This window comes from Nomascus leucogenys, chromosome 12 (assembly GCF_006542625.1).
Source record: "Nomascus leucogenys isolate Asia chromosome 12, Asia_NLE_v1, whole genome shotgun sequence".
Lineage (NCBI taxonomy): Eukaryota > Metazoa > Chordata > Mammalia > Primates > Hylobatidae > Nomascus > Nomascus leucogenys.
Window position 1 is genome coordinate 10082565 of NC_044392.1, and position 22440 is coordinate 10105004.

The following is a 22440-nucleotide window of genomic DNA, read 5'->3' on the forward strand; positions in this document are numbered from 1 at the left end:
TCTGGAAACATCAGCCACAGAGTGAGTCATATTTCTTATCAGCAAGGTTTGCAGCCAGAAAGGAATGCATATCCAGCAACCTGGACCCAAAGACCGTCAGCTCTGTTGGCTCTGGAGAACTGCCTAACTGCTCTAGATTTATCAGTCAAAAGAACAGTGAATCCCCTAGGCATGAAAATGAGAAAAGCAACCTATTAACTGAATAAAGCCCAGAGCACCAAGGCTTATCCTGTTTTAGCCTCAAGTAACAAAAATGACTTTGCTATCAGTTCCAAGGTACCTCTCTTCTTGCTGCTTCCACAGAACTATTACCTCACAGTGCTTCCTCACAATGAATTTACCATACTGACCCCAGGGTACTTGTTTCTTGCATCACAGAGAGGAGTGGCACTTTCCTGAGCCAAGAAGTGTGTTTCCCTTTCATTCTGCCCGAGGATCTCTCCACCTCAGTGCGACTATCCTAATCCAAGCAACCTCATTTCTTCCTTGTCCACAATTACCACTGTACAACTCATTCTCCACAGACCAGCTCAAGTATTTTTTTTTAGATAATAGCTTTATTGACCTAAGTTATATACCACAAATTCACCCTACATTTTAGTGTTTTCTAAGATATTCAGAGTTGTGCAAACATCCTCCCTAATTTTAAAACATTTTCATTATCCTCAAAAGAAACCCCAATAGCAGTCATTTCCCATTTTCCCTCCCCTAGTCACTGGCAACCACGAATCTACTTCTGTCTATGTGTATTTGCTAATTTGGGACATTTCATAAGAATGTAATCATCAGTGATTATCTTTTGTGACTGGCTTTTTCATTTAGCATAATGTTATTAAGATACATCTATATTGTAGCATGTTTTAGTACTTTATTCCTTTTTTATTACCAGTTACTATTTTGTCCTCTAGCTATACCACATTTTATTTATCCATTTATCAGATGATGAACATTAGGGTTGTTTTATCTTTTTGGCTACTATAAATAATGCTGCCATGAATGCTCATTATGTGTTTTTGTGTGAACATGTTTTCTCTTCTCTTGGGTATATACCTATGAGTGGAATTACTGGGTCACATGGTAACTCTTTAACATTTTGAGTAACATCCAAACTGTTTTCTAAAATGGTTGCAGCATTTTCCAATCTCACTAGCAATGTTCGAGGGTTCCAGTTTTTCCACATCCTCAGCAACATTTGTTACTATCCATCTTTTGCTTATAGCTCTATCCATGGGTGTGAAGTGGTATTTCACTGTGGCTTTGATTTGCATTTCCCTAATGATGAATGATATTGAGCATCTTAAGTGCTTATTGGCTATTTGTGTATGTTATCTGGAGAAGTATCTATCCAAATACTTTGCTTATTTTTAAATTGGGTTGTCTTTTTTATTGTTATGTTATAAGTGTTCTTTTATATTCTGGATACAAGTCCAAGTGATTTTTTTAAAGTAAATCAAATCTTGTCACTTCCCTGGCTTAGTACCTTCTAATGGTTCCCTAATATGTTTAGAATAAAATCCAGTATTCCTACTCTGGTTTACAAGGTCCTACATGATTTGGCACCTGCCCACTTCTCCAACATCAACTTGTACTGTTTGTTTTTGTTTGAGACAGAGTCTCACTCTGTCGCCCACGCTGCAGTGTATTGGTGCGATCTTGGCTCACTGCAACCTCTGCCTCTCGGCTTCAAGAGATTCTCCTGCCTCAGCCTCCTGAGTAGCTGAGATTACAGGTGCATACCACCACGCCCTGCAAATTTTTGTATTTTTATTAGAGATGGGGCTTCACCATGTTGGCCAGGATGGTCTCAAACTCCTGAGCTCAGGTGATCCGCCTGCCTTGGCCTCCCAAAGTGCTGGGATTACAGATGTGAGCCACTGCACCTGGCCCCTTGTACCACTTTCTTGCTCAGGCAATGCATTCTAGTCAGAGCAGTCTGCTTTCTGCCCTTGGAACACAGCAAACTCACTCATGTCTCAGCATCATTATATTAGTTGTTCCTTCTGCCTGCCTGGATGTCTCTTTCCTTGGATGACTCCTTCTCATCATTCAGGTCTCAATTCAAGTATCAACTTTTCAGACAAATTTCTTGAAAAGAAATTCTACCTAAACAAGTTTCCCCTCTACAAAGAACTTTTGTGAATGATAAATATGTTCATTATTTTCATTGTGGTAACGGTTTCATGGATGTATATATATGTCAAAACTTTTCAAATTGTACACTTTAAATACATGCCATTTATCTTATGTCAGTTATATTTCAATAGGGCTATTAAACAAAAAAACCCCTTTACAATTATACCTTCACTGTCACTATCCCATCATACTTTATTTCCTTAGGAGAAATTATTTTATTTCTGTCTATAAAAATTATCTATATGAAATTATCTTATTTCTTGATTTAAATGTTTACCAACTGTTTCACCCAACTAGAATGGAGGTGTCATGAGCACAGCAGTGTTGTTCATTTTTGTCACTTGTGTACTCTCAGCTTGGCTTACAATTAGGTGCTCAATAAATATTTGGCTAATTGAATGAATGAATTCAACAGAGGTTTAGAAAAAGATCCTCAGACAATAAGGAGGGTGACTTTTCATTCCCTCAGATTCACCAGTACTTTTTAGACTTAAGAGGACGAGATTATCTTTACTGAAAGCAGCTACCTCAAAATCTACTCTGGATCTTCTCCACTGTCATCATCTGTATCGTTTTATTGTTCATTTAGTCTGTGACACTATTCTAGTACTTTATATGTACTCTCTCATTGGTAGTGGTTAGTTTTATAATAATAGTATTATAATGATAATATAGCATATTGTAATAATCATATAGTATAATATGATATAGTTATAATATAGAATATAACTATAATAGCAGCAGTAATACAATAAAAATCTGTTTAGCACTTGCTAGTCATCAACTTTTCATGTAAGCATTTTACCCATGTAATCTCATTTATTCCTCACAATAACTTCATGAAGTAGGTTTTCTACTTCATGATGTGGAATTTGTAGTTTAAGGAGGTGAATTAACTGCCCAAAGCTACACAGCTGATAAAAGGCAGAGATGCACCTCAAACCCATGTCTATCTTACTTCAAAGCTTGTTCTTTTTCCATCCTGCTATGGTGCTTCTCAACTATTTTTAAAATACAGTGTTACTCCAGCTTTTATCCAAAGCCCCTAAGGTCAGAGGAAGGTGTGTGCCTTGGGAATACTAGTACTCAAACTTTGTAATGGGTTAGGGACAAAAGTAAGAGAGATGAAAAGCTAGTTGCCTGAGAATAAACCAGGCTATGTAGAGCAAAGGATTATTACTTTATCCTAAATGCCATATGCGGCTTCATTTGACACTTAATACTTACTGTTTCTAATTGCTCCCTGGTAGACCTGGGTTTTTACCTAAGCTGCTGGCCCTTGCTCCTCCCCTGCATACTAGTGAAGTATACTGGTGAAGACATGATCATGACAGACCTGGGTAGTCTCCCTTATCATCTGGGTCCTGATTTCAAGAGCACATAGATGGGCCTTTACCTTTGGTGCCAGGAGGCTGCAGGTTGTCTCCAGTCAAGGAACACCAGCCCACAGGGAAGATGTCTCGGGAGTCGAAGCGGCACCAGTAGTCAAAGGCCCCTCGCCACCCATCAAAAGTGACAAGCACCTCTGAGCCCCGAACCTCCCCAATAGTGGCTGGGCAAATGAAATGAGGGTTCTTCCTGTCCACAGCTTCTAGCTTCATTCCCATTTTGAAGAAGTTGTGGGAAGGCGATGGTGGCTCCTAGATGAGAAACAGAAACATACACACCTAGACACGAAGAGAGGCCATTATGCCAATAGACTACTATCTAATTTGGATGATTAAAAAGTGACTGCTATATAAGATTTATAATGGATATATAGCTTTTCTTTTAAATAATTTTAAATTAAATATTTAAATATTTAAAGTATTACTTTATTAATCCTAACATTTTGACAACTTTGCTTCAGATTTTTAAAAAAGGAAATAAAAGGTTGCAGATAAAGTTGAATCTCCCTTTGTGCCCTTCCCATATTCCATTCCCCCTCTACCTACCACGAAGGTAACAGCTACCCATGCATGTTTTATATTTTACTATATACATACATACCCATTTGCCTGCTTTTAAATTTTATATAAATGGTATTATGCTGTATATATCATTGTACAATTTGCTTTTTTGTTTAGCAGTATGCTTTTGCAATCTGCCTATGTTGATAAATTTAGCTCTGATTCATTTTAACTTGTAACAGTATTTCATTGTATGTATATATCGAAATTTATTCATTCTCCTTTGGACACTTAAAGATCTTTCCAATTGTTTACTATTTTAAAAGAGTTTTAACCCCATTCTTGCACTTTTTGTACACATGTGGGAAGGTTTCTTTAGGTTATACATCTAGGTGTAGAATTCCTGGGTTATAGGGTAGATATATACATCTTCTGCTTTATTAAATATTTTTAATTTGTCCTCCAAAGTGGTTGTAACATTGTATACTTTCACCGGAAGTGTGGAGAGTTCCTGGGTGCTAATTTGTAATGCAGTTACATAGATCAAGTTTCAAAAAATGTGTTGTACATTCTATTCTGTTCCCTTAATCTTACTATCTGATCCTGTACCAATAACATAGTCTTATTAAATGGATATCTGATAGGAAAAGTCCCCCTACTTTGTCATTCTTCAATATTGTTTTTGCTATTCATTCTCCGTCTTTCATATAAATTTCAATCAGTTTTTCGAGTTCCATATACAAACCCTATTAGGATTTTCACTGGAATTACAATGAATTTATAGATGAATTTGGGTGGAAATAACCTTTATTCTATACTATCAAGCCTTCCCATCCATAAACATGATAGTCTTTTCCACTTGTTAAGATTTCCTTTCTCTCTCTCTCTCTTTTTTGGAGAAAGGGTCTGGTTCTGTCACCCAGGCTGGAGTGTAGTGGTGTAATCCTGGCTCACTGCAACCTCTGCCTCCCAGGGTCAAGTATCCTCCTACCTCAGCCTCCCAAGTAGCTGGGATTACAGGCACACACCACCACACTCTGCTAATTTTTGTATTTTTTGTAGAGATGGGGTTTTACCATGTTGCCCAAGCTGGTCTCGAACTCCTGACCTCAAGTGATCTGTATGCCTTGGCCTCCCAAAAAGTGCTGGGATTACAGGCATGAGCCACTGTGCCTGGCCAAGATTTCTTTAATGCAGATTTCTTCAACATACATTTTAAAATTTCCTCTATAAATATCTCATGCTTTTTTACTAACTTTTTTCTAGGCAAATTACAATTCCATTGCTATCATAAGTGGCATTTAAAAAATTTATTTTCAAATCATTCAAATTCAACTGTTGTTGTTAAATGCAAATAAAGTGATTTTTAAAAATTGACCAACTTATTCGATACTGATTATTAGCTTATGCTGATTGACATACCAATTCTTGTGTGCTTGATTTATCAATTATTAAGAGATAAGTCTTAAAATATTCCCTAGTGATTTGTGGATTTTCCAATTTTACCATGTAATTTTGTCAAATTTTGCTCTATTATACTTTGAGGTTACATTTTCTAGGAGCATGTACATTTATGACTGTTTTATCTTCCTGGTGAACTGTACTTTATGATAATTAGATAGTGACCTCTTTAATGCGTTTTATTTATTTATTTTTAGAATCAGGGTCTTGCTCTGTCCCCCAGGCTGGAGTGCAATGGTGCAAACACAGCTCTCTGCAGCCTCAATCTCCTGGGCTTAAGTGATTCTTCCACCTCAGCCTCCCAAGAAGCTGCGACTACAGGCACGTGCCACCACTCTCAGCTAATTTTTAAATTTTTTCTAGAGACGGGGTCTTGCTATGTGTGGCCCAGGCTGGTTTCAAATTCCTGGACTCAATGCTTTTAGCATCATTTAGACTTTTAGTATTAAAGTCTTGTATGATTTCCGTATAGTTTATGCCAGCTTTATTTTATCAAAGTTCATCTGGCACATCTTTCATATTCTTTTATTTTCTTTTTTAAAAATTAAAAAATTTGTTTTCCATCATCCCCACCCTCTGTAGATATTCTTTTACTTTCAACATTTTTGTCATTATGTTTAGTGTCTCTTATACATAGCATATAGCTATATTTTTAAAAATCTGATCTATGTATGATTATAATGAGCTTAAGCTCATTTCTTGTGATAATTGATGTGTCTGAATTTATTACAACTATCTTATTGTCTACGTTTCTATTGAATTTGAATTTCCAAAGTTCTTTTTTCTCCTTTTCAATCAACTGAGTTTTCTTCTATTTTCCCCCTCCACTGATCCAGAAGTTAAACATTCTACTTGGAGTCTTTTGGCAGATCCCTTTACTGCACAGCTGGCATAACAAAGTCTAAAACTCATCTTTATTTCTAGCCCCAAAGAATACAAGAACTACTCGTGAGTTACATAAGTGCTAGGTAATTCAGAAGCAGGATGCTCTTAGTGTTGAGACTTAACTAGCAGCATAGGGAAACCTAATTCAATACCCTTTACAGTAACTTTTACCCCATTAGAAAATTCAACTGATAGACTCACTGCCTCACTTCTTGAGAAGCAATAACAAATACAGGTTTTGGATCCCTGTTCTGCCGCTTAATAGCCATGTGATCTTGAGCAAGCTCCTAACTCAAAAGTATTTGTTTCCTTAACTATTAAATGGAAATAATAATTCTTAGTTCATAAAGTTAGCTGCGGGTATTACATGAGATAGTATATATAAAGTCCCAAACATATCATAGGCAGTAAAACAATAGTCTCCTTCTTTTCTCTGTTTAGAACATGAACTCTACAGAACTCCAAGATCTATAGTAAGAATAGTGCCTTTAGATTTGTATTACATTTAACATATTTTACTAATAATACATTTTAACTTCTTAACAAGCCCGACAGGTAGACAGAGATTACTGGCAGCTGGGACCATATAATCTAATCTATGGGACCTTATAGTCTAATATATTCCTCTGGGGATAATTGCTGCTTCATAAGCTACTAAAAAATCCTTCTGAACTAATTTCTGAGAAGGCATCTTCAGGCCATAAGTAAATGTGGACATCAAAGTCTCAATATTTGACCTTAAGCAGCCTGGAGTTGGTGATATCTGAGGGATAGCCTACCTTGTGGAAAATCCTGATGGGAGCCATCTCTGCTCCATTTAGCGTCTTCAAAAGGAACATAGGCCAAGAAGACGCATTCAGCCGAAATCCTGCAGCAAGCATAATGGGCAACAGATTAAAAATATGTTTCAAAAATGAATGGTGATGTGGGCGGCAAGCCACCCAGGTGCCGAGGCAAGAGACCGAGGGCACGAGCTGTTCCAGTATAATAAAATATATAAAATAAGAATAGTTATACTAGATATAGATCATAGATGATTATATATGAATGTCATTCATCATTAGTTTGTAGCAATTATTCTTTATTCCAATATTATAATAATCCTCGCTCTACAATCATAACCTAGGAAAAACCAGGCCATACAGAGATAGGAGCTGAGGGGACATAGTGAGAAGTGACCAGAAGACAAGAGTGCGAGCCTTCTGTTATGCCTGGACAGGGCCACCAGAGGGCTCCTTGGTCTAGCGGTAACGCCAGCATCTGGGAAGACGCCCATTGCCAAGTGGACCGTGGTCTAGCGGTAGCGTCAGTGTCAAGGAAAAATACCCGCTACTTAGCAGACCAAGAAAGGGAGTCGCCCTTTCCCCGGGGAAGTTTAGAGAAGACTCTACTCCTCCACCTTTTGTGGAGGGCCTGACATGAGTCAGGCCCGCCTGCAGTTATCCGGAGGCCTAACCGTCTCCCTGTGATGCTGTGCTTCAGTGGTCATGTTCCTAGTCTGCCTTCATTTTCCACCCTGTACACCTGGCTCTGCCTTTTAGTTAGCAGTAGCAAATCAGTGAAAGTACTAAAAGTCTCTGATAAGCAGAAATAATCGCGTAAGCTGTCTCTCCCTCTCTCCTCTCTCTCTCTGCCTCGGCTGCCAGGCAGGGAAGGGCCCCCTGTCCAGTGGACACATGACCCACGTGACCTTACCTATCATGGGAGATGGCTCACACTCCTTACCCTGCCCCTTTGTCTTGTATCCAATAAATATCAGCGCAGCCTGGCATTCGGGGCCACTACTGGTCTCCGCGTCTTGGTGGCAGTGGTCCCCCGGGCCCAGCTGTTTTTTCTTTTATCTCTTTGTCTTGTGTCTTTATTTCTACACTCTCTCATCTCCACAGAGAAAACCCACTGACCCTGTGGGGCTGGACCCTAATCGTGATATCAAGTTCGGCCTTTGGAATCCAGCTACTCCTATGCTGTGATAGTTATAGAATCACAGACTGTTAAGAAAGGACTTAAGGGTTAAAAAGGAGAAACACCTCATTAGACAGATGAAGAAAATGAGGCACATAAGAGAGAAAGTAACTTGTCCAAGGTAATGCTGTAAAGTAAATAGTGGGACAGAGTCTCCAAACCAAGTTTCCTAAGACAAGTACTACAGAACACATAACATAATGCCTAGAAAACTTTCTAGGCATTTGAAAAATCCAAAAAAGATGTGATAGAATTAACAAATACTTAGAGATGATCTGGACAGTAGAGTATGAAAGGGGATCTAATAATCTCTTAAGAAGAAACCAAACATGTCAACCCAATATATAAGTAAATAAACCCAATATATAAGTAAATCATTTTGGTTCCTCTCAATGTAAACTAACTCACTACTTCTCCATCACTTTCTGTCTCGCACACATACACACACCGAGTACAAAATACTTTTTGAAGTTCATTGTTTACTTAAACAACTAAGGACCAAGGAATGACATTGGAAAGGATTGTCCTATCCAAAAATCTTCATTTTGCACAAGAGTAAAAAGAAGGCTAGAGAGGTTAACTGTCCATTATCATCTATCAATGAATTGTAAAAATAAGATCATTATTACAGTTAGGTCTTCCAGTTAGAGCCCCAAGTGCTTCTTTCAATTTGCTTCAACTCTGCATCCTGAGATAACAAAACCTAATGCTTTTTGAGCATTGCCCAAACTACCTCAGCCTTCCCCTCCAGACAAAAGAACAGATAAGCTGCACCCAAGCTGCAAAGCTGGAAATAACAGCAGCAGCAGTATCTGATATTATTGAGCATTTTACTGTTCACTATGCCAATCACTTTCTATTGACTATCTAATCCTCAAGACAGCCCTAGGAGGTAGATATTATCTTCATTTTATAGATGAGGAAACAGGTACAATTTATTTGAAGTTAAATAAATTGCTTAAGATTTCAAAGTGAGCAAATGAAAAGACAGGATTAAAATTCAGGCAATCTGACTCCTGAGCCCACACTTTAAAACTGGCAATGTATGGGTAAAATGAAAAGGGAAGATTCAGCTTTTGGAATAAAGTATCAATTAATAACTGTAATTAAAGTTAGGGGGAGGAGGTGACAAGGAAATGCAAATAAAAAAAGAGTTACCACTCCATACTATTTAAACTTTTAGTCCCAAAGCTGGCTAGGCTAAGCCAGCCTTCCCAAGGTAAAGAGATTTCTTGGGACAGCCCATCCATATCAACAGCAATGTGGACTTTCCTATCACTCAGTCTAAAACTGCCATCGCTTCCTTTTTGCTTGCCCAGCTTTTTTTCCCTTTAGGGCAAAAAAAAAAACCCCACCCTAACTCCACATGATTTGGTGGGCACGTCAACCACATATATGTGGTCCTTACCTACCTGGCCATGGGGTAAAACACAATGCTGTTTAAGAGCATCAAATTCCCCTAGACCAAGAGTGTATATGTGTCTATGTCCCAAGTTAGGCCAGTTGTTTTTTGACATGAGATTGACGTTGGAGAAGAAAATCTTTCTTTGTCTGAGAACATGCCCATAAGGATGTTTGCAATTTGGGCACTGCTACACGGAGAACAGACCTGAGAATAAAGCCAAAGTATGGCATGGGATGGAGACACGTAATAGTGTTTAAAACCCTGTACTCAGACACTCAACACCAGATAAATCCTTGGACTTCTTGGTTATATGAGTTAATAATTCCTGCCTCCTCCTTTTTTCCCTCTCTAATCTGGTTTGAGCTGGGTTTTTAACTGCTACTCTTCTTTTGACAATAGTTTAGAAAAATTAAATCCCTCCAGAAATTCAAGTGTGGTGTGTATGTGGGAAAACAATTCTCCTTAGGTCAGGGAAGGGCTGAAGCAAGCCAAACCCAGAGCAGCTTTGCCATGAGTGGTTTGGTACACCTACGGATAAGGTAAAGCAAGACACTACTGTTTTAGAGAAGTGGTCTGTACACCTTGGTATAGGGAGGCCTGCACAATTAGAAAATTCAGGTTTCATGCCTATAGTTATCAATGACTACAGTGCCTAGCCATGTAATTCCCAATTCCATTTTTGAGGTAGGGGTTACTGAGGAGTTTCTATCTCATCTGAGGCTTAAGGAGCTAAAAAATCCTCTCAGCTCTGGAAATCATTTCAATATTATCATAATCGTTAATATATATTGAATGCTTACCATGTATTAAACATTTTATATGCCATTTCTTACTCAATATTTGAAATAATAACATGGGCAGGCACTATTATTATCCCTACTCTACAGATGATAAAAAATGAAAACTCAGAGAAGCAGCTTGTCTAGGGTCATGCTAGTAAATGGTAGAGACAGATTTCAATATATGGTGGTTGGATACCAAACTTTGTGGTTCTTTACTATGTTTAACTACCAGCAGGATTCTTCAAGAGTACAGGGGCAAAGCAGAAATATTTTGAACCCAAGAAATTGCTAAGGTATCTTATTCCTCAATCCGCTAGGTGATGTGGGACTCTATCCCTTCAAATTCAAGTATATCCATAATTTACCTCAATATTCTTGGGCAATCATAGATAGTAGATAATTTTAACATTGAAAGGGACCTCAGAGGCCATGAAGTACAAAGATCTTACATTGCAGATGACGAAACTGAAGTCCAGAGAGGCTAAGAAACTTGTTCATGGTCACACAAGCCCATCTTATATTGTCAGGCTGGAACCCCAGGACTTCTTATTTGGTTCTCTTTTATTACACTATGTTGCCTCCAAAAGTTAACATTTATTGTACACATATCATGAGCCAGCTCCTTGTGCTAAGCATTTGCAGTGGATCACTACTACTATTCTGAATCAGATACTAGAAGAGTAGCACTGTTTCTGGTACCAGACTGCCTGAATTTAAATCCAGGTTTGCCGCTTACCAGGTACATAACTTTTGGAAAATTACAAAACCTCTCTCTAGCTTCAGCTTCCTCAACAACAGCGTGGGATAAGAATCAATGGGTTGTTCTAAGGATTAAATAGGCTAATACATGCAAAGGACTTAAAACACTGCCTGGCATATAGGCAGGAGTTAGATAAACATTGGCTATTATTTTTGTAAATATAGATGAAAAACCTGAGGCTTAGAGAAATTAAGTAAAATCTCCAAAGTTAGTAAGTTAGTAAATAGCAGAGCCAGGATTTGAACCCAACTACTCTGTCTCCAGAGCTTTCATAACTAATCATCACATTAATATCTTCAAATATTTTATCAGTCAGTCCTACCACACTGTCTCTACGTAAGAAGAGTTGGAGTCATAAACTTGTGAAAGAGAGAAAAGAAGGAAGAGAAAAACAGTAATTTGAGGCTCTATTCAAATTAGGCAATGACCTAGGCTGTCTATAAGGAAAAGGACAGGTGGGTAAGAGGAAATCCTAATCTCTAAATGTAGAGTAACTCAGTGCTCAGTCATTGCTTCTCTCTTCTTCTTGGTCCCCACTTTCTTCCTGTTAAATGGTGACTGTCAATTTATATATCTAGCCCAAACCTCTGCTCAGGGTTTCATGTTCATGTATCCAACTACCTCAGTCTATAACTCTACTTGGACGTCTAAGAAATCATAAAATGAATAAGTTTAAGACAGTATTCTTGATTCTACTATTCCCTCCAAACTTGTTCTTTCCTCCAGTTATCCCATCTCAGTTTAATAGGTGACACCCCTTATTAAACCCAGGTGCTCAGACCAAAAAGACTAGAGGTCATCCTTGATTCCTCCCTTTCTATCACCCACCAAACCCAATTAATCAGCAAGTCTTGATGGCTTTCCCACTTAATATATGCTAGATCAACCCACATTTCACCATCTCTACTGCTATATTACCCTAATCTAAGCCAGAGTCAAACTTTGCCTAGACAACTGCAACAGCCTTCTAACTGGACCTCAGCCCTCTACTTTTGCAGCCAGAATAATATGGTTATGTTTTTAAAAATATAAATCAGGTCACATTACCTTATGCTTAAATTTCACAACACAAAACAGATCTAAACTCTTTATTATTCATGTTTACAAGGCTTACATGATCTGGACCTTGCTTACCCCTCATTACTCATCTCTTATCACTCCCTTGTACCCCCCTTCATTGGTCTTTCTGTTCTCAAATATACCAAGCTGTTTCCCTCTGCCTCAAACACCTTTTAACCAACTCTTTACAGTTAGTTATTTGCTGAGACATCACTTCCTCAGAAAGGTGTTCCTTGACTACTCTACCCAAAATAGACTCCTAAATCTATCCTGCTTCCTTCTTATTTATTCCTAGCTCTTATCACCATCTGAATTTTCATTTTAAAAAGTTTAATGTGTATATCTTCTCCAACTAGAATACAAAATCCTTGATAGTTTTATTGAATTAAGGAAAAAACCCTCCATTTATTAAATGGGTGCCAAGAATTGATGAATGCTTTATGTTATTCCACTTAATCCACAAAAACCACATGGGGAAGAATTTATTAATGATCTTGCAGGTGAGGGCACTGAAACTCAATATTAAAAGTCAAGGTAAAGCAACTTACCAGTAGTCACACAACTAAGGTAGTGAGTGGCTAAGTTAGTATTACAAAGTCAGGTCTCTTTTAATTCCAAACACAGGCTGCAAGTGCTCTGTGTTTACCAAAGATTTATTTTTTAAAACTTCATAAAGAACCACTTCTAAAGTGCTTCTAGGTGCTCCCAAGACTATGGGACCACTGGATAAGCTAGGGTCCATCTATTTAAACTGGCTAACTGATGAAACTGGATTTAAGAGTGGAGCTGCAGGCTGGGCACAGTGGCTTTCACCTGTAACCCCAGCATTTTGGGAGACTGACGCAGGAGGATCACTTCAGCCCAAAATTTAAAGACCAGCCTGGGCAACATAGTGAGACCGTTTCTACAAAAAATTAGCTGGGTGTGGTGGTGTGTGCTTGTAGTCCCAGCTACGTGGGAGGCTCATGCAGGATGACTGCTGTAGCCTGGGGATGTCGAGGCTGCAGTGAGCTATGATTGTGCCACTGCATTCCAGCCTGAGTGACACAGCGAGACTCTGCCTCAATACATACATACATACATACATGTGGAGCAGCAGGACTATAATCTAATCATAGTCCATGCCCTCTGGTGGCAGGTAACAGAAGAGCATTAACACCAGGAATTGATCAGTGACAGAAACATACAAAAGATTCCTTTCAAGTCACTGTATATACTAAAGCATGTGACCAAATTTGCTGGGTAAGCAGTTTACACTGAGATCCTGACTCACTTGACTAGGGGCCTCATTAGAGGCTAGCTTCTACTCTAGCTCAGTGACTCTCAAACATGGACACTGGAATTCCCTGGGGAACATTAAAGAATACATCAGATCCACTCCCAGAAATCCTTATTTAACTGATCTGAAGTTAAGGCCTAGACCCTGAAAATTTTAAGAGCTCCCTAGGTGATTTTAACAGGTAGCCAAGTTTGAGAACTATGCTCTAGTCAGCCCTCTTTAGAAGAAACAATCACAGTATTAAGTAGAAGAATCAGGCAGTAATAACAGGGAGCTGTGAGGAGAAGAGTGGCAGCTTTGAGATAAGTGAGGAGAATCATTCTACTCTACTACATGTTTTATCCTTGGAGGACTCCACTGCAAGGGAGTAATACCCCTTATGAGAACAGAACACACATACGTATACATATACACCATACAAGATTTTAATGGAAAAGGATGCTCTTCCAGAGCAATGTTTTCCAAATATAGACCAGTTGTGTCAGAATCTCAAAAGAGCCATTTTGCCATGCAGAATCCCAAGCCCCATTACCTAGAGCTTCTGATTCAGCAACTCTAGGAAGAAGTCCAGAGGCCTGGGGAACATGGACACACACACATATGTACAATTATATATATACATTTTATTTAATTTTATTTTAAAAAGTTATAAACCTAGAGAAAATAGCAGAAACTATATAATGAACAATTATGTACCCTTCAACTAGATTCAACAACTATTACCATTTTCCCACATCTGCTTTTTATCTACATATATTAATACTTCCACCCCTGAACTATGTGAAAGTTGGAGATGTTATGACACTTCAACCCTAAATATATCAGTATATTTGAAAAAAGACATTCCCCTACAAAATTGCAGTATTATCACACTCACTCAGGAAATTTAATTAAAAATATTTTCATTTGTCCCTAAAATGTTCTTTAAAACTGTTGATTTTGAAACACAGGATCCAATCAAGAAAGAACCACATACTGCAATTGGTTGTCATGTTTCTTCAGTCTCCTTTAATGTAGAATTAATGTAGAATAGTCCTGTTGCCTTTTGTTTGCTTTGTATGACGCTGACATTTTTGAGGAGTCTGGATTATGTTTTACAGAATGTCCCATAGTTTGGACTTCTTCTGATTGTTTCTTCATAATTACATTCATGCTGAAGAGCTTATTTATTTATTTATTTATTTTGAGACAGGGTCTTGCTCTGTTGCCCAGGCTGGTATGCAGTGATGCAATCATGGCTCACAGCAGCCTTCAACTCCTGGGCTTAGGTGATCCTCCTGAGCAACTAGGACTAAATGGATTCAATTGTATCTTTTCCTAATGGCTATTAACTTATCCCAATGTCATTTATGAAAAAGTCAATTTTATCCAATTTAATATGCCAACCATTATGGACTGAATCTCCATCCCCCAAATTAATATGTTGAAGTCCTAATCCCCAATATAATTGTACCTGGAGACAAGGTTGTTAGGAGATGATGAAGTTTAAGTGAAGTCATGGGGTAGAGCCCTAATTTGATAGAACTATGGCCTTGTAAGAAGAGGAAGAGCTCTCTCCCTCCCTCCACTTCTCTCCCTTCCTTCTTCCTTCTCCTGTGAGAACACAGTGAGACGGCAGCCATAAGATGGCTGTCTGCAAGCAAGAAGAGGACCCTCACCAGAAACCAAGCCCTGCCAGAACCTTGACCTTGGACTTTCCAGCCTTTAGAACTGTGAGAAAAAAAAATCCTGTTGTTTAAGCCAGTCTGTGGTATTTCACTGACAGCCCCAGCAGACTACCACACTACCTTTATCATATAGCAGATTTTCATATACAGTCAGATCTATCTCTGGATTTGCTATTTATTTTACACTGCTCAGTCTGCCTATTCATGTGCCAGTTCCATATAATTTTAATTACAGAGGCTTTAAAGTATGTTTTAATATCTAATGGGATTACTCTCTGCACATCACTCTTCTTTTTTAGGAGTCCTAGCTATTTTTGGATTATTATATATACACACTACAAATTTTATTATATTTACCTACAAATTTTCCTCATTGCTTTGCAGAGATCCATTTTTTCCATGTTATCATTTTCTTCCTGTTTGAAGGACTTCACTTAACATTTCTTGTAGTACTGATATGCTTGTGATTAATTCTCTAAGCTTTTATATGTCTGCAAATGTCTTCATTTCATTTTTATTTTTGAAGGACATTCTTGCTTGGTATAGAAGTCTAGCTTAACAACTTCTTTTCCTTTTAGAACTTAAAAATGCTGCTCCACTGTATTCTGGCTTGCATTGTTTCTGACGAGAAGTTGCTGTCATTCTTTGTTCTTCTATATATCATGTGCTTGTTTTTCTCTGGCTGTTCTTAAGACTTTTCTCTTTATCATGGGTTTTCAGCAATTTGATGATGATGTGCCTTGTGTGGTTTATTTCATATTTCTCCTGCTTGGGGTTCATTGAGCTTCTCTGATTTGTGAAGTTATAGTTTTCATAGTATTTGAAAACTTTTCAAGCATTATTTTTCTAATAACTTATGTGCTCCTTATCTCTCCTTCAGGACTCCAGTTATATATGTTATAGGCTACGTGAAGTTGTTCCATGGCTCACCGATGCTTTGTTTTTCAGTTCTTTTTCTCTCTGTGTTTCATTTGGATAGTTTATACTGCTGTTTTTAAGTTTGCTGATCTTCCTCCTGCAGGAATTCCAACAGTAATATGTTGTGGATCCATTCAGTTTATTCTTCACTTGAGATATTATATTGTATGTTCTACCTCTAAAGTTCAATTTGGTTCTTTTAAATCTAAATCCTACATTTCTCTACTCATGATGCTCATGATTTCCTCTATCTTCTTGAACATATGCAATATAAACAACTGCTTTAATGTCCTTGTCTATTAATTCTATAATCTGTGTTATTTCTGGATTCTAATTGTAATTGGTTAGTTTTTCTCTTGCTTGTTTGCATACCTGGTAATTTTTTATTGTGGTAAAATATATATCAAATTTACAGTTTTAATCATTTTAAAGTGTACAGTTCTGTGACATTAAGTCCATTCACATTATTGGGCAACTATCACCACCATCCATCTCCAGAACATTTTCATTTTCCCCAACTGAAACTCTGTACCTATTATCAACCTCTTCACTTTCTCCTCCCCCAGATCCTGGCAACTACTATTGTACTTTCTGTCTCTATAAATTTGACTTCTGTAGATATCTCATCTAAGTGAAATCATACAATATTTGTGCTTTTATAACCAGCTTATTTCACTTAGCATGTCTTTGAGGTTCACCTATGTTGTAGCATGTGTTATAATTTCCTTCCTCTTTAAGACTAAATAATTTTCCTATTGCGTCTCTCTCTCTTCCCCAGCCCCACTCTCTTTCTGCGTGTGCATATGTGTGACATTTTCTTTATCCATTCTTCCATCAATGGACACTTGAGTGGCTTCCACCTTTTGGCTACTGTGACTAATGCTGCTAAACATGGGTATTCAAATATCTGCTCAAGTCCCTGCTTTCAGTCCTTCCGAGTATATACCCAGAAATGGAACTGCTGAATCACAGAATTCTACTTTTACTTTTTAAGAAAATAGGTTGGGTCTCACTATGTTGCCCAGGCTGGCCTCAAACTCCTGGGCTCAAGCGATCCTCCTGCCTTAGCCTTCCAGGTAGTTGGGACTACAGGTGCATGGTATTTTTAACTTTCTGAGAAACTCTCATTTTACATTCCTACCAGCAACAGACATTCCCATTTCTCCACATCCTCATCAACACTTGTTATTTTGTTTTTTTCCTAATACCCATCCTAATGAATGTGAAGTGTCATCTCGATGCAGTTTTAATTTGTAGTTCCCTAATGATTAGTGATCGTGAACATATTTTCATGTGCTAATTGGCCATTTGTACATCTTCTCTGGAAAAAAAATCTATTCAAGTCCTTTGCTCATTTTTGAAATGGGTTTTTTGTTGTTGAGGTTTAGGAGTTTTTATTTTTAATTTTTTAAATATCATAAACCTTGAATAACACAGTTGTAGGAGTTTTTTAAAATATTTTTTGAATGTTAACCCCTTATCAGATATATGTTTTGTGAATTCTTTTTCTAATTCTGTGGGCTGCCTTTTCACTATGTCAATAGTGTCCTTTGATGCACAAAAGTTTTGAATTTTGATGTAGTCTAATTTATGTATTGTTTTTCTTTTGTTGCCTGTGCTTTTGGTGTCATATTCAAATCTAATGTCATAAAGCTTTTCTTCTAAGAGTTTTATGGATTTAGCCCCCACATTCAGGCCTTTGATACATTTTGAGTTAATTTTTGTATATAGTGTAAGGTTAAGTTCCAACTTCATTTTTTTGCATGTGTATATGTCATTTTTCTAGCATTACTGAATTAGATATGTAAGTATAAAAAATTAGCTTCACTGAGATACAATTCACACACTGTAAAATTTACTCTTTAAAGTATATAGTTCACTGGCTTTTAGTACTCTGTGAATATACAAAGTGTGCAAACATCACTTTATCTAATTGTAAAATATTTTCATCACTCCTCCAAAAAGAGGCCCAATACCTATTAGCAGCCACTCCCCATCTCCACTTCAAGCTGGACTCTGGAAACCACAAATCTACTTTCTGCTTACATGGATTTGGCTATTTTTTCCCATTGTGCGAGCTGTCTTTTCACTTCTTGATGATGAAGCTTTTTAGTTTTAATGAAGTTCAAGTTATCTATTTTTTCTTTTTTTTTTTTGTGCTTTTGGTGCTGTATTATCTAATCCAAGGTCATGAAGATTTCCTCCTGTTTTCTTCAAAAAGTTTTCTCATTTTAGCTCTTACATTTAGGTCCATGATCCACTTGAAATTAATTTTTGTATATGGCATAGAGGTAGGGTCCAACTTCGTTTTTTTCTATGTGAATATCCAGTTGTTCCTGCACCAGCTGTTGAAAATCACATTGAACTGTCTTGGCATCCTTGTGAAAAATCAATTGACCATAAATTGGTAGGTTCATTTCTGTACTCTTAATTCTAATTCACAGATCTATATGTCTGTCTTCATGCCAGAACCACAATGTCTTCAGTACTACAGCTTTGTAGTAAGTTTTGAAATCAGAAAATGTGAGTCCTCCACCTTTGTTTTCCCTTTTGAAGATTGCTATGACTATTCTGGGTCCCTTATAAGAATTTTAGAACCAATTTATCAATTTCTGCAAAATAGGCAGTTGGGATTTTGATAGGGACTGCAATACATCTATAGATCAATTTGGAGAATATTACTGATAGTTAAGTGATTTGCAAATATTTTCTCCTAGTCTGTGGCTTGTATTTTCTTTTTTTTAATTTTTCAACTATTATTATTTTTTATTATACTTTAAATTCTGGGGTACATGTGCACAACGTGCAGGTTTGTCACATAGGTATACAGGTGCCATGTTGATTTGCTGCACCCATCAACTCGTCATTTACATTAGGTATTTCTCCTAATGCTATCTCTCCCCCAGCCTCCCACCCCCCAGCAGGCTCCAGTGTGTGATGTTCCTTTCCCTGTGTCCACGTGTTCCCATTGTTCAACTCGCACTTATGAGAACATGCAGTGTTTGGTTTTCTGTCCTTGTGATAGTTTGCTGAGAATGATGGTTTCCAGCTTCATCCATGTCCCTGCAAAGGACATGAACTCATCATTTTTTAGGGCTGCATAGTATTCCATGGTGTATATGTGCATTTTCTTTATCCAGTCTATTATTGATGGATATTTGGGTTGGTCCAATTCTTTGCTATTGTGAATAGTGCTGCAATAAACATATGTGTGCATGTGTCTTTATAGTGGCATGATTTATAATCCTTTGGGTATACACCCAGTAATGGGATCGCTGGGTCAAATGGTATTTCTAGTTCCAGATCCTTGAGGAATTGCCACACTGTCTTCCACAATGGGTGAACTAATTTACACTCCCACCAACACTGTAAAAGCATTCCTATTTCTCCACATCCTTTCCAGCATCTATTGTTTCCTGACTTTTTAATGATCACCATTCTAACTGGCGTGAGATGGTATCTCACTGTGATTTTGATTTGCATTTCTCTAATGACCAGTGATGATGAGCATTTTTTCATATGTCTGTTGGCTGCATAAATGTCTTCTTTTGAGAAGTGTCTGTTCATATCTGTTGCCCACTTTTTGATGGGATTGTGTTTTTCTTGTAAATTTGTTTTTCTTTGTAGATTCTGGATATTAGCCCTTTGTCAGATGGGTAGATTGCAAAAATTTCCACCTATTCTGTAGGCTGCCTGTTCACTCTGCTGATAGTTTCTTTTGCTGTGCAGAAGTTCTTTATTTTAATTAGATCCCATTTGTCAATTTTGGCTTTTGTTGCCATTGCTTTTGGTGTTTTAGTCATGAAGTCTTTGCCCATGCCTATGTCCTGAATGGTACTGCCCAGGTTTTCTTCTAGGGTTTTTACAGGTTTAGGTTTTACATTTAAGTCTTTAATCCATCTTGAGTTAATTTTTGTATAAGGTGTAAGGAAGTCCAGTTTCAGGTTTCTACATATGGCCAGCCAGTTTTCCCAGCACCATTTATTAAATAGGGAATCTTTTCCCCATTTCTTGTTTTTGTCAGGTTTGTCAAAGATCAGATGGCTGTAGATGTGTGGTATTATTTCTGAGGCCTCTGTACTGTTCCATTGGTCTATATATCTGTTTTGGTACCAGTGCCATGCTGTTTTGGTTACAGTAGCCTTGTAGTACAGTTTGAAGTCAGGTAGCGTGATGTCTCCAGCTTTGTCCTTTTTGCTTAGGATTGCCTTGGTCACATGGGCTCTTTTTTGGTTCCATATGAAATTTAAAGTAGTTTTTTTTCCAATTCTGTGAAGAAAGTCAGTGATAGCTTGATGGGGATAGCACTGAACCTATAGATTACTTTGGGCAGTATGGCCATTTTCATGATATTGATTCTTCCTATCCATGAGCGTGGAATGTTCTTCCATTTGTTTGTGTCCTTTTATTTCGTTGAGCAGTGGTTTGTAGTTCTCCTTGAAGAGGTCCTTCACATCCTTTGTAAGTTGGATTCCTAGGTATTTTATTCTTTTTGTATCAATTGTGAATGGGAGTTCACTCAAGAGAAAGCAGAAAAGAACTAAAATCGACACCCTAACATCACAATGAAAAGAACTAGAGAAGCAAGAGCAAACAAATTCAAAAGTTAGCAGAAGACAAGAAATAACTAAGATTAGTGCAGAACTGAAGGAGACAGAAACACAATAAACCCTTCAAAAAAATCAATAAATCCAGGAACTGGTTTTTTTTTTTAAAAGATCAACAAAATATAGACTGCTAGCAAGACTAATAAAGAAGAAAAGAGAGAAGAATCAAATGGATGCAATAAAAAATGATAAAGGGGATATCACCACTGATCCCACAGAAATACAAACTACCATCAGAGAATACTATAAATGCCTCTATGCAAATAAACTAGAAAATCTAAAAGAAATGGATAAATTCCTGGACACATACCCTCTCCCAAGACTAAATCAGGAAGAAGCTGAATCTCTGAATAGACCAATAACAGGCTCTGAAATTGAGGCAATAATTAATAGCCTACCAACCAAAAAAAGTCCAGGACCAGATGGATTCATAGTCAAATTCTACCAGAGATACAAAGAGGAGCTGGTACCATTCCTTCTGAAACGATTCGAAGCAAAAGAAACTGAGGGAATCCTCCCTAACTCATTTTATGAGGCCAGCATCACCCTTATACCAAAGCCTAGCAGAGACACAACAAATAAAGAGAATTTTAGACCAATATCCCTGATGAACATCGATGCAAAAATCCTCAATAAAACACTGAAAAACCGAATCCAGCAGCACATCAAAAAGCTTATCCACCACAATCAAGTCGGCTTTATCCCTGAGATGCAAGGCTGGTTCAACATACGCAAATCAATAAACGTAATCCATCACATAAACAGAACCAATGACAAAAACCACGATTATCTTAACAGATGCAGAAAAGGCCTTTGACAAAATTCAACAGCCTTCATGCTAAAAACTCTCAATAAATTAGGTATTGATGGGATGTATCTCAAAATAATAAGAGCTATTTATGACAAACCCACAGCCAATATCATACCGAATGGGCAAAAACTGGAAGCATTCCCTTTCAAAACTGGCACAAGACAAGGATGCCCTCTCTCACCACTCCTATTCAACATAGTATTGGAAGTTCTGGCCAGGGCAATCAGGCAAGAGAAAGAAATAAAGGGTATTCAATTAAGAAAAGAGGAAGTCAAATTGTCTCTGTTCACAGATGACACGATTGTATATTTAGAAAACCCCACTGTCTCAGCCCCAAATCTCCTTAAGCTGATAAGCAACTTCAGCAAAGTCTCAGGATACAAAATCAATATGTATTTTCATTCTCTTACCAGTGTCTATTGAAGAACAGAAGTTCTTAATTTTGACAAAGTCTACTCTATGACTTATTTTTTAATCATGCTTTTTGGTCAGGTTTTTCAAAGTTTTCTTTATGCTTACACATTACCATTTTTACATATCTTAAATTTTCCCAGACCAGCAAAAAACAAAAGGTTCTATTGGCAGGGAATTTGGGTCATGAGTTGGCATAGTGAAACACAATTTCTTTAATAGATGGGCCTGTTTAACGTAGGATGAGAAGAATGGTATGCCTTTTATTCTGTATAATCCTAAGTTCTACCCCTTGCTGTCTTTTTTTTCCTTCAATGTTAAGTCTCCCTCTTCCACAGAGGAAGTTTTCTCCCCAGGACTGCCATCTCCAGTCCAATTTCAACTTTGACTCTCCTTTCCATTTCCAATAGT

The 22440-nt window shown here is 37.6% G+C and overlaps 1 protein-coding gene across 19 annotated transcripts in view; it reads right to left on the reverse strand.

Moving 5' to 3' along the window:
- The window catches only part of SCMH1 (Scm polycomb group protein homolog 1), a 207393-nt gene that overhangs the window by 81278 nt on the left and 103675 nt on the right, over positions 1-22440 (reverse strand). For 15 of the 19 annotated variants that reach the window (XR_004032568.1, XM_030823588.1, XM_030823582.1 and 12 more), the window contains 2 exons: positions 7148-7236; positions 3530-3773 (listed from right to left, as the gene is read on the reverse strand). The exons of the other annotated variants lie outside the window; for them this stretch is intronic. Coding sequence is in view for 14 of the 15 variants with exons in the window: in XM_030823588.1 (XP_030679448.1) it covers positions 3530-3773; positions 7148-7236 (333 nt within the window). In the remaining variant the exon portion in view is untranslated. The remainder of the gene's footprint in view (positions 1-3529; positions 3774-7147; positions 7237-22440) is intronic. 19 annotated transcript variants of the gene reach the window in all.